General features: G+C 33.8%; 1 protein-coding gene across 4 annotated transcripts in view; it reads right to left on the reverse strand.

The window, feature by feature from the left end:
- The window catches only part of NAALADL2 (N-acetylated alpha-linked acidic dipeptidase like 2), a 1,648,032-nt gene that overhangs the window by 757,464 nt on the left and 871,898 nt on the right, over positions 1-18,670 (reverse strand). For all 4 annotated transcript variants that reach the window (XM_069559730.1, XM_069559739.1, XM_069559749.1 and 1 more), the window contains one exon: positions 7,315-7,588. In XM_069559730.1, coding sequence (XP_069415831.1) covers positions 7,315-7,588 — 274 coding nt within the window. The remainder of the gene's footprint in view (positions 1-7,314; positions 7,589-18,670) is intronic.

The raw sequence follows: 18,670 nt of genomic DNA on the forward strand, positions 1-18,670 counted from the left end.
TTCACATCCATACATGACCACTGGAAAAACCATAGCCTTGACTAGACAGACCTCTGTTGACAAAGTAATGTCTCTGCTTTTCAATATGCTGTCTAGGTTGGTCATAACTTTCCTTCTAAAGAGTAAGCATCTTTTAATTTCATGGCTGCAATCACCATCTGCAGTGATTTTGAAGCCCAGAAAAATAAAGTCAGCCACTGTTTCCCCATCTATTTTCCATGAAGTCATGGGACCAGATGCCATGGTCTTAGTTTCTGAATGTTGAGCTTTAAGCCAACTTTTTCACTCTCCTCTCTTACTTTCCTCAAGAGGTTTTTTAGTTCTTCTTCACTTTCTGCCATAAGGGTAGTGTCATCTGCAAATCTGAGGTTCTTAATATTTCTCCCAGCAATCTTGATTCCAGCTTGTGCTTTCTCCAGTCCAGCATTTCTCATGATGTACTCTGCATTTAAGTTAAATAAGCATATTCATATTAAAACTAAAAATTCTAACCTAGAATGTTCTATCAAATAGTTATGGTGATGCAAAATCTTTAAAAATAACTGGTCAAATTAGTAATCTGTAGTCAAACACCTGAGTCAAAATGCCACATTTCTTGTAACGAAGATGGAGAAAAATAGTCCAAAGCACTTTAACTGTTTAGGAAAATTCAGCTATCTTTGCTGTAAACTTTTATTTCATAAAGTAAGCTTTTGATTTTTCCTGGGAATAAGATGCAATCTCCCTAACAAATATTTAACTATGGATGCTATGTTGTGATAGATCACTTCTTTATTTGTAAATGTTTCTGTCTAAATTTTAAATCCAGGAATAATATATACCTTAAATATGTGAAAACTAACAACATGGATTAATTTGGGGAAAAAAAGTGGCCAATTATGAAATTATTTTGCTAACTTAGTTACTTCACAGAGCTCATGAAATCAGTAACAGAAGATCATATTAAACCAAGGGATTTTCTACAGAGTTCAAAAAGTGAATCTCTTACATATAACTGTGTTCAAAACCATTCATTTCACACTGTTGTGCATTGTTGACCAAAAGATGGATTCCACAAGAGAAAAAGAGGGGGGACAAATAAAATGCAAAATCCTTTTCAATATTGAAAAACTGCTCCAAGCTCACATTTCTGTTTGTGAGAGTATAGATTCATTTTCACACCCAGAAAAACAATACAATTTCAGTCCGTTTTGTTAGCTTTAGCTTTTCCTTCTGCCATAACACTGATAAGTTTGCCTTTGCTTGATAATATTAAAAATAAAAGAAGACAAAGTTTTCCCAGCCATGAGAAAATAGACATCTGACTACAAGTTATCCAAGGATTCCATGCCAGTTATTATTTCCTCTCTTCAGATTTTTTGACAAAATATTCGATGTAGTTTTCAGATATCATGTGTTATATACTAGGTCTTGATATTTTACAAAACAAAGACAAGGAACTCTCTTCAGTCCCAAATTGATATGACTGTCATTCTGGATTCAAAAAATGAAATATTTCTTTTATTAGAGCTTTCAGTTTTAAAAGAAAAAATATAGTCAGGGATTTTTTACTATGTATTCATACTTAAGGCATTTTCCTCCCTTACTAATATTTGTTTTGGTAAATAGAAGATAGGAAAATTATATTCACATAATATGTTAAAAATTTGTACTCCAAATTTTATGATATATAGTTCTACTATTTTCTTAATTTCTCCAATTTGAAGGTGTCTCCTTTTATCAACTACTAATCACAGCAATAGGTAACATTTACTGAGTACTTCTAAATAGTAGACCCTTTATATGGTTTCTATCACTTCTTGCTCACAACAATCACTTGAGGTACTATAATTATTCCTCTTTTACAGATGAGGACCTTGAAGCTTAGAAAATTGAAGTAACCAATCCATGGGTGTGCAGATAATATGGAAGGTTGCTAGTCTGGGCTAGTGAACTATACTTTCTGAGGAATGGGATAGTGTTAAGTGTGTTGGTAACAATATTTCATGCACAGTAAATGAGTTGTTGAAAATACTTCTTTATAAAATTGCATCACTTGACTTTTCTTTCAAATGCAAAATAATGTTTAACAGAAAGAAAACTCCCAAATTCATAAAATATATTGGAATAAAACCAAATCCTTTATTCAAAATAAGAACATGGTAGACCCAATGTGACCAACTTTTATTAAATAAATATTAATTGTTCCCATTGTTTTTCATATCTGCATGGGGCTCACAAAGGCCGAAAGAAACAATTGCATGGAAATTATATAAAGCCATATATTTTATTTATAAAACTGACTAGACATTGTCAGTACTATCAGTGTCTTAACATTATGATGATATTACAGCTGATATTTCCCACTAATAAAAATATAAATCACTATTATTCCCTGAAACTAACCTCAGTTCAGTTAAGTTCAATCACTCAGACATGTCTGACTCTATGCAAACCTATGGAGGGAGCACACCAGGCTTCCCTGTCCACCACCAACTCCCAGAGCTTACTCAAACTCATGTCCATCCTGTCAGTGATGCCACCCAACCAGCTCATCCAATGTCGTCCCCATCTCCTCTCACCTTCAATCTTTCCCAGCATCAGGGGCTATTCAAATGAGTTGGTTCTTCACATCAGGTGGCCAAAGTATTGCAGTTTCAACATCAGTCCTTCCAATGAATATTGAGGACTGGATGGATATCTTTAGGATGGACTGGTTGGATATCTTTGCGGTCCAAGGGACTCTCAAGAGTCTTCTCCAACACCACAGCTCAAAAGCATCAATTCTTCAGCACACAGCTGTCTCTATAGTCCAATTTTCACATCTATACATGACTACTGGAAAAACCATAGCTTTAACTAGATGGGTCTTTGTTGGTAAAGTAACATCTCTGTTTTTTTAATATGCTGTCTAGGTTGATCATAGCTTTTCTTCCAAGGTCATGGTAGCAGTCACCATCTGCAGTGATTTTGGAGCCCCCCAAAATAAAGTCTCTCACTATTTCTATGGTTTCTCCATTTATTTGACATAAAGTGATGGGTCTGAATGCTATGATTAGTTTTCTGAATGTTGAGTTTTAAGCCAACTTTTTCACTCTCCTCTTACTTTCATCAGGAGGCTCTTTAGTTCTTCTTCACTTTCTGCCATAAGGGTAGTGCCACCTGCATATCTGAGGTTATTGATATTTTTCCTCGCAATCCTGATTCCAGCTTGTGCTTCATCCAGCCTGGCATTTCACATGATATATTCTTCATATAAGTTAAATAGGCAAGGTGACAATATACAGCCTTGATATACTCCTTTCCGTATTTGGAACCACTCTGTTGTTCCATGTCCAGTTCTAACTATTCCTTCTTGACCTACATACAGATTTCTCAGGAGGCAGGGCAGGTTGTCTGGTATTCCCATCTCTTTAAGAATTTTCTACAGTAACTAACCTCAGTCATGCTAAATTATTTATGTATCCATTTTAATATATATTTTGCATCTGACAGGGCAACTCTCCTTAGAACCATTTTACTGACCCACCTGTCATTATGATGGGGTAAACAATGTCACCTTTCTGGTGCACAATGAATTACAAAGAAGTTGCAAAGTACACCATCCATCATGCTGACACTAAGTAGGTTTTCAAAGTAGATCTCAGATATCACAAATGCTGTTTAGACTGTTACCAGAAAGCAAAAATTGGAAGCTTATACAAAACAGTCATATGATGAATGAACATGACAGCTCTTCAAAGAAAAAGGGTACGCCTCTTCTACAAATAACCTTGTCAAAAGCAAAAGTAGTGGGGAGCTTGGCTGGCAGTCAGACTAGAATAATTTAAGAACCTGATAATGGCTCTGCCTGATAGAAATTCATGAAAGCACAATGGACTCAAAATCAAAAAGTATGTATGCCTGTATCATCAGCAGCAACCTCTCAAGCTTAATTTGAATTAGGAAATATTCTGAAGAAACATGGAAAATTCACCAGTATCCCATTAACTAGAATATATGAGTTTCACTAATACATCCATCTAAAACATGTATATAAAATATATGCAAGCATTCTGTATGCATATCAAATAGTCACCTAGAAATTGCTTTTGAAAATTATAATACTAATATCATGATACAGTGTGAATTCAACAAATCAATATCAACATGAACTGAAAAGGTTAGTTGCTCAGTCGTATCCGACTCTTTGTGACCCCCATAAACTGTAGCCCACCAGGCTTCTCTCTCGAATTATCCAAGCAAGAACAGTGGATTAGGGTAGCCATTCCTTTCTCCAGGGGATCTTTCTGACCCAGGGATCTAACCTGGGTCTTCCAAATTTCAGGTGGATTCTTTAACATTTGAGCCACCAGAGGGGTGTATTCTTTATTTATATTATTTATATAAATATTTAAATTATTATGTACTTAGTATAACAGATTTGAATTGCTAAAATAATTCTAAAAAATAATACCAATGTCTTCATCTAATTTGCAGTTAATTTCTTAAATATGTTCTTCAAATACAAGGTATTTGTTTTATCCATAATTGCATTTTAGTTCTTTTAATATTATTTCTTCCTATCTGGGCCCAAAATTTCAAAGATAGAATACAGTTCTACATCTGTAACTAACTTTATTTCTCCCTTTTAACAGTCATATTTTGAATTTTCCAACATTTCTTTATTAAAAATGCTAGTTTCTTAAAAACTTCAAGTGTAATTGACAATATTATATTAGTTCAAGGTATACAACATAGTTATTCAATATTTTTATAGATTATACATCATTTAAAGTCATTATAAAATACGGGCTGTAATTCCTATGTTGTACATCTTTGTAGCTTATATATTTTATACATAGAAGTTTATATTTATTAATCCCCTATCTTTCCCTTTCCTTTCCCTCTCCCTACTAGTAACCACTAGTTTGTTCTCAACATTTATGAGGTTTTTTTTCTGTTTTGTTATACTTATTCATTTTATTTTTTATATTCCACACATAAGTGATAAAATAATGTATTTGTATTTCTCTGTCTGACATTTCACTAAGCCTAATACCGTCCAGGTCCATCCATGTTGTCAAATATGGCAAAATTTCATTTTTTTATGGCTGATTAACATACCACTGTCTATGTGTTTGTGTGTATGCGTAAAATAACATCTCTATGAACACTGGGGTGGGTATATATTTTCAAGTTAGTGTTTTTATTTTCTTTGAATATATACTCAGAAGTGGAATTGCTTGGTCATGTGGTAGCTCTATGTTTAGTTTTCCTGAAGAACCTACATACTGCTTTAAATAGTGGCTGCACCAATTTACAGTCCCCCAAGAGCGTAGGGTTCCATGACTTGTCACTTCACAAACAGTTAAGCACTTCCACAATTCTATAGTACATCTTGATTTTTTAAAAAATATTAAGCAGAAAATTTAAACACATAATTGATAAGGTAAATGTATAATAATCAGAAATATGATTACATAGGAATACAAAAAGCAATTCAGTGTGTCCAGGGGATTATTAGAGACGTCAATATAGAGACAATAGAGACACAAGTTATAGTTCCATGACTTTTCCCTATCAGCTCAGTCAAGGAATAATGACTGTTTGCCAGAGGAAACTGAAAAGAAAATAAATGGGGTGATTCCAAGGACCTTTTCGATCTTCTGTGATTTTATTGTTGTTCTGTGTTTGGGATGTGCTTTGTTTAGGGAAGGAGATGACTCTGATATACTTGAATCAACTGGGATAAGGAGGAGCCTGGAAATGTTGGGCTTTCCTTATAGCTCAGCTGGTAAAGAATCCACCCGTAATGAGGGAGACCTGGGTTCAATCCCTAGGTTGGGAAAATCCCCTGGAGAAGGGAAAGGCTAACCACTCAAGTATTCTGGCTTGGAGAATTCCATGGACTGTATAGTCCATGGAGTTGCAAAGAATCTGACACAAACTGAGAGACTTTCACTTACACAGGTTTGGGAGTCTGAGAGAAAATCTGTGTGTTAACTTTAGAATCTCAGCTTAAGACCAAAGTTTCTGAACTAAAGAAAGCAAGCTAGCAGCCTCCTTCTATTTCTTTTAATACGCAGGTACATTTCTATTATTGCCTATCAGAAATAGGGTATAGTAATCAAATCAAACCATGAGTCCTACACTAGAAATATTACACTTAATATTATGTTAACTTTTAAGTAATAAGACTTTCAAGATGGTGCTGGTTATGTGTAGTAGATATGCTAAATATCAGCGATGTTAGAACAAAAACAGTGCTGAAGGATCAGTTAACCGCCTCTCCCCATAACACCCCCCAAAAATTAACAAAAAATTTAGGAACAAGCCTATATTTATGCAAGGTAACTCTAAATGATTTAAATTCATCATCTTATTCTGACTTAATCATAAATTAGAATCTTAAAAAGCTATGTCAATAATTAGCAAAAACATCATTTTATTCACACAAAATCTATAGAAGAAATTTACAGCTTTATAAAGAAACTAAATGTGTTTATTAACATGAGACTTTTACATGGATATGGAAAATTTGCCCATAAAGGAAACTAGTGACCACTTAAATGCTTGAAGTCTAACTGCTATATTGTTCTTACAATAGGCTAAGCTCTATCTTCCAAGATTTACATCTATTAATTCAATTTTCACAACAGGATTATGAAGCTGGGACCATTATTATCCCCACTATAGAGACGAGAAAACTCAGCCCTAGATGCTTAATTATCAGTGATAATTGGGGATTTGAGAATTGAAACTAGTCCACGTGGCTCTGGAAGCTGTGCACCTAACCACAGTGCCAGAAAAACACATTAAAAAACAAAACAAACAAACAAACAAAAAACAGCTAACTTAGACTAAAGTGAAAAAATTCACACCTGGTCCCTTTTTCATGTATTTTCCATCATAAAGCAGAAACACTGTATATCAAATCTTAAATGTGTGAATAATCACATCCATTTTCCACTTCATTTCTTGTGTGCATACACAATCTCAAAACACAACTGCCTCCATTTTTATTCTTTCTGTCCACATCAGTCTATTAAAACTTGCCTCTTTAGAACCAAAGAAGAAAATGAATTTGCACTGTAAGAGCTAAGCAAAATGTGAATGACTCAGTCACACATTCAACACTTTTGAATTAAATTCGTCTAACATGTTTTCACTTTCCAAATATGACAAGGGTCAGACAATTTAAATCTTCCTTCCCCTTTCCTGGCACCTCTACACTGAGAACATTTAATGGTTACTTTGGTATGCTGTATCTTGCCAGTTAGTTCAATTTAGATGAAAGCTGTTGTTTTCTAATTTCATTTCACTGTAAATGACAGAGATAAATGGTCATATTACCTCGAGAATTCCATTGGCAGAATAGGCTGCATATGAATATAGCAGGTCTTGGCTGCTCCATTTTCTGGCTTCTTCACTGCAAGGCTGGCCATTAGGATGAAAGCACTGGCCACTGCTGCTCAGAGTCACAGAGCTGGGAGAAAGACCTGGCAGGTTCAGCAACACAGAGTAATTTACAAGCTGTACATCTTCTAAGCCCAAAGAAGTCCACTGAGTCTTAATCTTCTTTGAAATTTCTGTGTCATCTTCACTTTTGTACAGCTGTACCAAGTTTCTGAAAGAAATTAAAAAAGCATACTCTTAAAAAAAAACAGGAAAATCTTTATTCTTTTGAGTTATGGTTGTTCACTATATGAACCATTATTAATAGGTATGGGATATGAAAGATGAATGAGACAGGATGCCACACAAGAAACTCAAGTTTGGTAGAGGTGATGAGCTTGTACAGAAATTATACAAATCAAAGCAGAATGAATTAAACTCTTAATTAAGAACTAATAAAGGACTATGGGACCACCGAGAGGAGAGTAATCAATGCCAAACAGTTCTTTTATTAGTTCTGATCCTTCTATTGACATCAACATAATCTTATTTAAAACTGGGCTCCAAAATGAGTGATCATGCTGGTTGAGACAGTTACGTATTATAGTTAACATAATTACATATAAAGCCACATGATTAATACACAGCTATTGCTATTTAAAATGATTTAGAGTCAAATCTTGATACAAATTACATGCCAAATTATATGATGCTATGAAAATCATGATATGCAGTAAAATCAGTATATTTTGTTAAAGCCAACCACACATTGTCAAAACAATATGAAGTTAATTTTCAGGTATTCTTGCTGTGTAGTCTATAAATTTATTTCTATACCTGTTCCAAGTCCATAATAATACTATTTTTGCTTATGACATCCTAGAAACCACAAAAACTGTGGTTAAAAAAATGCATAGAACCTGGAAAAGAATGAGACATAGGAAATTAAAATGTCAAAATTTAATAAAATTTTGCTTTGTTTGGGGCTAGAATATAAAGGAACCAGCTCTTTTTGGTTTTTGGCCAAAAAAAAAAATGTATCTATCTTCCTATAAACATTTCATTTCTATCTAAACTATTACCTAATAGTATGAATTTTTTTCCCCCATCACATTATTTTTCTCAATACTTATGTAAGAACCCCCGAACAAAACCAGTCAATCCTAAAGGAAATCAACACTGAATATTCATTGTAAGGACTGATGCTGAAGCTGAAGCTTCAATACTTTGGTCACCTGATGTGAAGAGACAACTCATTGGGAAAGACTCTGATTCAGGGAAAGATTGAGGGCAGGAGGAGAAGGGGGTAGCAAAGGATGATATGGTTGGCATCATCACCTCAATGGTCATGAGTCTGAGCAAACTCCAGGAGACAGTGAAGGACAGGGAAGCCTGGTATGCTTTAGTCCATGGGGCCACAAAGAGTTGGACATAACTTAGTGACTGAACAACAACAGGGCACTTACCTTCTCCCAATTTTTGGTTTCTCTTTCATTTTCAATGTCTTGTTTTATGATGAGATAAAATTTTATAATCTTAATGTGCAATTTTTGAGGTTTTTAGTTTCTTGTTTCTATTGAATAGAACATATGGTACCATACTCTAGCCACAGTATGGTGTCATTTGCTCCAGAAAGCCTTTGTGTACATGTTTTATTATTTTTTTTAATACAGTGTAATGGTTTGCACATTTTTCTGAATCCTTCTCAAATCTGAGGTAATGAAGTTATTTTCATAAAAGATTTAAAGAATTAAGTTTTCCACATTTCAGTGTTTACCTGGAATATTTATGTGTGTGTGTGTGGTGTGGTAGAAATGAATGCAATATTACCCAATATGATTTTTTGTGTATGAATAATCACCCTGGTTCCATTGCTACATTCTTCACTCATGTGCAGTAAAAATTATTTAATTTATATATATATTTCTACATGTCTTTGGGTCTGACCAGGCTCCTTAGTCAATTCCATTCATCTTTTTGATCCATCTTCATAGCAATACTCCATTTAAATCATTATTACCTTAAAATATGGCTCAATATTCAGAACAGCAAGTCCTCTAATTGTTCTTCCTCAAGAATATCTTCATTACTTTTTATCTCCCATATTAATATTAAAATACATGTATCATTTTCCATATCAAGCTTGTGATTAGAATTACATTAAAACTTGAGCACCTAACCTCTATGTGTTAGATATGAAGCCTTTATAAGAACTTATTACTATTCCGAACTTTGGCCACCTCATGCGAAGAGTTGACTCATTGGAAAAGACTCTGATGCTGGGAGGGATTGGGGGCAGGAGGAGAAGGGGACAACAGAGGATGAGATGGCTGGATGGCATCACCAACTCAATGGTTGTGAGTTTGAACGCCGGGAGTTGGTGATGGACAGGGAGGCCTGGCGTGCTGCAATTCATGGGGTCACAAAGAGTCGGACACGACTGAGTGACTGAACTGAACTGTTTACTATTCCCATAACATCTAAGAGGGAAAAAATGTGGATAAACAGTTAAGAATTAGGACCCAAATCCTTCTTCTTCTGCACTTACTTTATAAATATTTCTTCAGTATTTATTGATATACCATGTTATACATTATCTCTACCTGATAGAGATTATCTTATCAAAATCTTGCATACTATGGTGGTTAGCTGGATTTAAAGGAACATGTATTATAGTACTCTGAATACCACTATATCAATATAACAAATATGTACCCTGAATATGTTAACAAAGCTTTGTTATACACAGTTATAAAAATATTGGCCCTTAGAAAATGATTGAAGAAACATTTCCTAATAAATATTTCCTAACATTTCAAATAATTAAGCTAATAAATACCTCTTCAAGGCCAATCTTCCTAATATTAACTTTTAATTATTTTTAAATTAAAATATGATATAAATTAATCTATTTGTTTTAAATTTTACATTTATTTTAAATTTATCAAATTGTTAATATGAGTCTTGCCTTTTGTACCACTCCCCTTGAAAAAAGATTTAAGGAAGCTATATGAGTTCTGTGTTTAAGATTATGTAACCTTTAAATCTAAATTTCACATAAACTAGTTTTATTGATACAAATGGTTGGTTCAAATGATTCTATCTACGAATCATTCCAAACCCCTTAGAATGTTAAAATGCCCAAGTTTTGAGAATTTATAGTTTTCTGAACTTCCCCCCAAAATATTTTGAGATACATGGTGAGCAGTTCTAATTAGGCAGTTTGCTATATTCAAAGAGAAATATTAGTAAGTAACTAACTGCAAAATAATCTCAATTTATTAATTTCAGAGAAAGCTGAAAAATTAGGAGTATATCACCTAAAACCACATGGAATTTGAGAGAAACTTTTGCTCTGCTTTAATTTTTAAAATAAGAGTTTCCATGGGCCAATAGTTTTGGCAGGAAGCAAATGAACTGTGATGCCTTAGACTTGAATTTGGAAGTAAGCTTGGCATTAGTGTTTCATTGGCCAGTAGAGACTGGAAATGGGAGGATTATGGCTTTGCTAGACAAAATTCTGTTTATATCAATGTTCAACACCTGCTACTGGATGAGCCACAGAGCAACACTGGTGTTAGAATTGGAAGAAGCGATGCATGTAGTATTCCTAGTATAAGGGGGGCTGCCAAGATTCTACTGTAAATGAGCAGGGAAAGAAAAACCTCTAAAGAAATGCACTCACAATACACAGAAAACAAACAGCACATTTACTAATGTCCACTGAGATTTTCTTATGTGCATATACAATAACATACACACACACTCATATTTGTATCAGTTTGATACTTTGCACATACTAATAAGTCAAAAGTTTCTTTAAAGTTATTTGACTTGGTATTCAATGTAGTAAAATTCTCGGAATCATGCACCGTATGTGCCCAGTAAATTTCAAGATGCTACAGTATGAACTGACTTTATTTCAATTTTACTTTAGAAATATTAAGACTAAAATGCATGGCAAAGCTATATCACACATGATAGCAAGAAATCAAGTGGTTAGGAGGGTAAAGGATCATCCCCTCACCTTCCTCACCAGCCAGCTACTAACATCATGCCAAACAGCATGCCTATGTGCCCCACTACTTTTTTCCTTCTAAAATGCCGAATCAACCGTAAATCATGTACCGAATGTCTACTATAGAGACTGAAAACACTGTGCATAATCAACTTGCAAAAAGATCCTCATGTATCTACTGTTACCACTTTACAAATAAGAAATTTGAGTGTCAGGTAATATAACTAAGTTGTATAATGTCCTGGATTAGGTAAGTCAGATTTCTTCTCCACTATGCTGTATTTTAGATTTCCACACCAGTTAAAAGGAGCAGATAGTCTTCTAAACTTTGAAGCTTTCCCAAAGTAATAAAAATGTGGAGTGTTATAAAGAATAATATTTGGATAAAGTAATTAAAATTTGGATGGTGTGAAGTTAGAAGAAAGTGGCCTTTATGTTCATGACAAAATAAGACTTAAGGAAATCACAGTAACTATTTTTAGAATTCAGAAGCCCAAAATTGAGAATTTGAGAACCATCTGAAGGGGAAAAAAAACACAAAACTGCTTATTATATACCACATTGAAAAAAAAAAAAGCTATCACAGAAGTATATTAACTGAAAGAGAACTTAATACCTCCTAATGATCAAGGAGAACATGGAGCATAGCTGTCTGCTTTGCAAATTATAGAAGGCACACAGATGATCACCAAAATCACCAAGGCACCATGCTTGGTGATCTCCAGCATAAAGCTGGTAATCAATACTCTATTCATTAATTTAACTTGATATGACACAAATAGTAAAATAAGCTTGATTAAAACCCAGGACACACAGAAATAAAACTGCCAATACATCTGTTACTACCTGAATTTAAAAAAAAAATTAAAAAGAGTCCAGTGGTATAACTCCTCATCTTTCATTCCTTACACACATTTATATAGGAAATAATTTCATCTCTGGTTAATACTGTGTGTATTTTGGACCGTATATTGTAGTATCTCATGATGAAGCATTTACAAATATGTTTTAGCAAGAAGAAATGTGAACAAAATGAGGGCTAATGCAAGGCAGGAACGCTAATAAGCTTTTACAGAATGTACCATCCCTGCACAAGAATGTTATTGTTAACAGTACCTGGCTTTAGAAATACTTTATCTAGTTTTTATGGAAAATAGTTGTCAAAGATCACTTACCAATTAAGTCACCTTATTTATCTAAACTAAATCTAAAAGTTAATTCACAAAATAGACAAGTTCATCCAATTAGTAGGACATTATAAGTCTTTGATAGCATCTGTTTGTTCTCTAGTGAAAATGACATAAACTTGGGTGGTACTAAAAATTAACATGGATTCTTGGTTTTGGAGAAGGAAATGGCAACTCACTCCAGTATTCTTGCCTGGGAAATCCCATGGGCAGAGGAGCCTTGTGGGCTATAGTCCATGGATTGGCAAGAGTCGGACATGACTTACCAACTAAACCACCAACTGTATAATCCAATGAACAAATATTGGGAGAAGCATATTCCAGTTTAAGAAGATCATAAATAAAAATGACTGATCTCCATGCTTTAGAATAATCATTTTATTGAGAATATTTTAAAGTACCTGAAACACTAAATGATTCCTTATTCTTAACATTAACACAAAATTATCAGTGTTTTCACAAAACTAAAGAAATAAACTTTTAAGGACAAATATTGAGTCATCCCTTTTAATGCATCTTGAAAACCCAACTACAGCTCCTTGTGCTTAGTAAATGGTGTGAAAGTGAAAGTAACTTAGCTGTGTCTGACTCTTTGTGACTCCATGGACTATACAGTCCATGGAATTGCCCAGGCCAGAATAAGGGAGTGAGTAGCCTTTCCCTTCTCCAGGGTATCTTCCCAACCCAGGGATCAAACCCAGCTCTCCCACATTGCAGGTGGATTTTTTACCAGCTGGGCCACAAGGGAAGTCTTAGAATACTGGAGTGGGTAGCCTATCCCTTCTCCAGCAGATCTTCCTGACTCAGGAATTGAACTGGGGTCTCCTGCATTGCAGGTGAATTCTTTACCAACTGAGCTATCAGGGAAGTCCTAGTAAGTGGAAACCACAGCAAATAATTGTTTTGTTTTGTTTTGTTTTTTCACTAATATACTGTTAAGACTACACTGAAAATATAATTGATACTTATCTTCATTTATTTTCCAGTATAGCAAATTAAATCTTTAGTACAGCAAGGTTGACTAAAATGATAACATTATATAATGAGGGGAATTAATATACTGATATTTTAAAAATAACTTTTGGATGCTATCTTTCTGTGACACTACAAATACATTAAAGCTATTGTGAGCACAAAGAGTGATAATGTCTACATGAGGACAATAATCAGAATCAGTAAGAATTTGTGTTATTTGTCATTGTTAATCAAGACTACCTTTCATGAACATATTCATTTCAGCACTCAAGAGTGAAATCTTCTCTATTAAATGATATGCAGATGGGGGAGCCTGGTGGGCTGCCATCCATGGGGTCACACAGAGTCAGACACAACTGAAGCGACTTAGCAGCAGCAGCGGCAGCAGCATGATAAACTGCATAAATCATGAGAAAAACAACTACTAATATGCCCATCTTTATGAAATGCATTGAAATCAATCTGTAGAGATATTTGGTCATTGGAAGTCATAACAGTATGGAAACACAAATGAAAAATGAAAAGTAAGTATAAAATGATAGAAAATTAGAGTTATGACAAGAAAAACATATTGCAAACTGAGATATTTGAATAAGCTGTCATTTAGAAGCTTCATCTCTGTTGTATACATGAAGAAAGAAGAAAAGAGGCTTATTGCTAGAGAAGAAATGAGCAGCATTGATGGTGATATTTCTGACATACTTCATCTACATAATTGGACAACCAACTGTCAACAAAAGATTGGTAGAGGGTAGTGGGTATGGGTGGGGAGAGAGTAGCTTTCAGAGGAGGAGAACACAGAGTAAAGATACTGGATTCTGAATTCAGTAAAAGAGGGCTTACATTTTGGCTTTTGCATATAAGCTATATGAAATTGCACATGTGAGTATCTTTTGAGCCTCAATTTCCACATGGTAATCTTTTGAATAGTAATATGTTACTTTTTTTTTTTGAGAGCATAAAATACATATGTAAAGTGCTTAGCACAGTCTCCAGAACCTCCAGGGATATAATAAAGGTTACTTTACTTTCTCTTTTTCCTTTCCTAAATGATCTGTCCCAAGTACTGAAATAAGAATAACAGCATCTACTTTAGTACATGAACTACTTCAGAATACATACCTGGATTTAATTTGATTCACAGTTGAAACTATTAAGCCCTATTTGTCATCTTTCTCTTCTTCTGAGTAAATTCATGGTATTTAAATATCCTAACACACATTTGAATTCTAGACACTGAATTCAATTTTTCATATTTTCTTTCTTTCCTACAGATCATTAACAATTAAAAAAAAGGAACACAATGAAAAAAGCTAAGTTTAGAAGGAGCTCAGATTATTGGTTACCTATTCTTCAAAGAAAAATTAAAATCATCTCTCTTTCAAGGTTTTAATTATTATGCAATTAATGTATATTTACTGGAGAAAACATTGAAAACATAGACAAGCAAAATTTAACAAAAGAATGCAAGAAAATAAGATATAATAATAGGAAAATATAAAAAATATATAATAATAAGAAAATGCTCTCCTGGTAATAAAGCACGGTATTATCCTTGGTAATATTGAGTTCACAATTCAAATACCTTTTAAAATAAATACTCATAATAGTCAGAGCACTTATGCTGTTACCACTACCAACATTTTCTGAGTGCTTAGTGCCAGTCATTGTTTTAGGTGGTTTATATCCACATAATATTTATACATGTAATTTAAAATTAAATTAAAATGGGCCTAGAAAAGAATTAGAATAATTCCCAAGTTTCAAGAGAGAATATCTAGAAATTCATCTCTCTGCCTTTACATAAGCCAAGTAGCTGAATATAGAGATGCCAGGTAATGAAAGTTGGCAGAGGAAGCTGACAGCATCAAGTCTGGAAGACAGAGGAGTAAGCAAATTTTCAGAGAATTATACTTTCTAGTAAGAACATAAATGATGAACATTTCTTGGTTAAAGATGTGTGTAGGTTGATACCACTGACTGAATACTGATGATGCTAATACAGCTGAAGAAGGCTAATATGCTCCCAGGCCTTCCCTGGTGGCCCAGACAGTAGAGTCTGCCTGCAAAGTGGGAGACCAAGGTTTGATCCCTGGAGAAAGAAATGGCAACCCACTCCAGTATTCTTGCCTGGGAAATCTCATGGACAGAGGGGCCTGGCAGGCTACAGTCCACGGAGTCTCAGAGAGTTAGACATGACTGAGCAACTAATACTTTCATTAATATGCTCTCAGATAAAGGAAAACAAAAACAAAACACAAAGAATAGTACTCTCATCACTGAGTATCTACTATGCACAAAGAAATTTAAAAGCTTCCATCTGGCAAAATCTGGCCAAAATATCTTAATGTCTTTGGCAGCTGGTCAAATCTCACTTTGTACTATCCCATGCATATTTTTCTGGACTTTGTCACTAGATACCTATTTTTATTCTCACATTCATTCACCCCCTACCCAAATAACCAGTGAGTGTCTACTGTATGGCAGCTTTGTGTGTCCTGCAAGTAAGTAGTTAAACCAAAGAGACAAAACTCCCTGATCTCTAGTTAAGTGAAGTAGGCTTTACAACTTACAAATCAAAATTTGAAAGTACAAATAAAATATTTAAATTCACAGAGTTGGAAATTTTAATAAATTTCTCTCAGTAACTGATAGAATAAGCAGAAAAAGAAAAGTTAAGGAATAGAATACCAGAATAATTTTAAAAATTGACGAATATAACATACATAGAAAACCATACCCAATAACTTTCTAAGCGCACATGGAACATTTACCAGATCCCCATATGGTAGACCATAAAAAGGGAGTCTCAACAAACTTTGAAACACTAAAATCATGCATCGAACCTGGACTGGTGGGTTCAATGCATGATACTGGATGCTTGGGGCTGGTGCACTGGGATGACCCAGAGGGATGGTATGGGGAGGGAATGGGGGGGGGTTCAGGATGGGGAACACATGTATACCTGTGGCAGATTCATGTTGATGTATGGCAAAACACAATACTGTAAAGTAATTAACCTCCAATTAAAATAAATAAATTTATATTTTTTTTAAAAAGCGGTTAAAAAAACACCATTAAAATCATATAGACTCTTTGTTCTGAACACAGTGAAGTTAGGCTAGAATTCAATAATAAAAATATAATTAGAAATTCCAGTTGCTTGGAAATTATATAATTCTAAATAATCAAAAGTTAAAGATAAAATTAAAATTGAGAATATGTTTAAATGAATGATAAAGAAAACATGGCATAACAATATTTTGGGGAAGCAGTAAAGCAGTGCTTAGAGAAAAACATATTGTCTTAAACTAGTATGTAAGAAAACAAAGTTAATGATTTAACTTCAATTTCAAAACTTTAGAAAAATACAGCAAAATAAACTTAAATGAAATTTAAAGAAGGAAGTAATAAAAATAAGAACAAAATGATTGAAATAGAAAAAAACGTATTGGAGAAAACATCCCATGAACTCTCTGATAAGCATTTTGGCTATTTTTTTACTATCACATGAGTTTTTAATAGACATTCTTTTAATGAATATACTTTAATTATCTATATGGGATATTTACATATCCCATGAACATTATTTAATATTTGTAATCCATTTACATAATATATGAAGTACGTAATACATGAAACAACTATAAAGTATGCTTCATTTTATCCTAAAAATTTAGTGAGCAAAGAAGTGAAATATACATAATTGTTTTCAGACACTTGGTCAGGCCACACATTAAACATAGTTAACACAAATAACCCCCTGCCCTTTCCTTAGTCTTCATCACTTTTATGATTTCTATATATACAAATTGTGATTCAGTTTCTCTTATTAGCCAGTGAGTTTGGAATTTCCTAATGAACTCCAATGAAGACAAAGACACAAACATAAGAGAAGAAAACATTTAATTCTTTAGAGCCCACAACTCCAAATCCTTGTTTTAATTCTTGAAATATGGGCACACACTTATTTTCATATAGGTTCACAGTTACCTTTGGCCACATAGTGTTTAAATTGGTATATAGTTAAAACCAGAGCTCTGATTTTTCTTATAGCCATCCACTGCTCTTTTCATAGCCATAATCATGTTACATAATTACAGTGAACTCTGTTAACTGTGAGAAATAAGTACCAACTAAGCAACTTCTGTTAATTTCCACCTTTAGCATTACTTTTCCTGACTGACCAGCAGCCTATTTTTAGAGTCTTTAAAAATATACACACATATTTCCAAATTGTCATGCTGTTTGGGAATAATTGAACTAATTTTCTGCCAATATGAAATTAACAGGGAAAAAAAATTTTATTTGAGTCCTAAGCAAGAAAGTCATGCAGAGCAGAGTTGCTTCTTTTGCTTGTTATTTTTAGAAAAACAAAGCTTATATGAGGACATCAAACTGGAAATGTGCACATGCTGTTGCTGGGCAGATTTTCCTCAATATCTCTCTCCAAGAACTGAAATGTCCTTATTTCTATATTTTTCTAGACCTCTCTCTATAGGTTTAGGCTATATGTACCATGTTGGGCTGTATTCAATACATGTATAAACAGAGAGATATGAAGGGAACAAAATTGTTCTGATTTTTTTCTGAATTCAATTATATTATAGACAATACAAACTAACAATATATAAAATACCTAAAGTGTGTATGAATCAACATTTGGTATTCCTATATCTTGTATCTTATTAACATTCAGAATCAGAAGTTTTTAAGAATTTCTGATTCTTTTTTCTCCTTTTGCTTCTGGTCACATTTTTTAATTTAAAGATCTAATATCACTGGTCTGGAATTTCTACTTCTGAAGGAGGATGGAGGATGGAGAATGCCTGGCTATTTTAGACAAAGCATGAGCCCTTCAGTTCACTATGTACCTCAGTCCCTAGTACTCTAGCATTTTATGTTATCTAGTTGGCCCAATTAGGGTTTTTAGTTTTTTGACCTCTCTTCCTAAAATATATACTCTAGAAAGGAAGCAATTGTAAATAATTTATCTACCTTTCCATGAACTCTTTGCAACTATTTGCATTTACCTTTAAATAAAGTGTTTTGTTTTTTTTTAATACTCTCTTAAGGCCTCATTAAGTCTGAGGCAATTCATTTTATTTCCTGTAAACTAATGGCACCAACAAGT

This window comes from Ovis canadensis, chromosome 1 (genome assembly GCF_042477335.2).
Source record: "Ovis canadensis isolate MfBH-ARS-UI-01 breed Bighorn chromosome 1, ARS-UI_OviCan_v2, whole genome shotgun sequence".
NCBI lineage: Eukaryota > Metazoa > Chordata > Mammalia > Artiodactyla > Bovidae > Ovis > Ovis canadensis.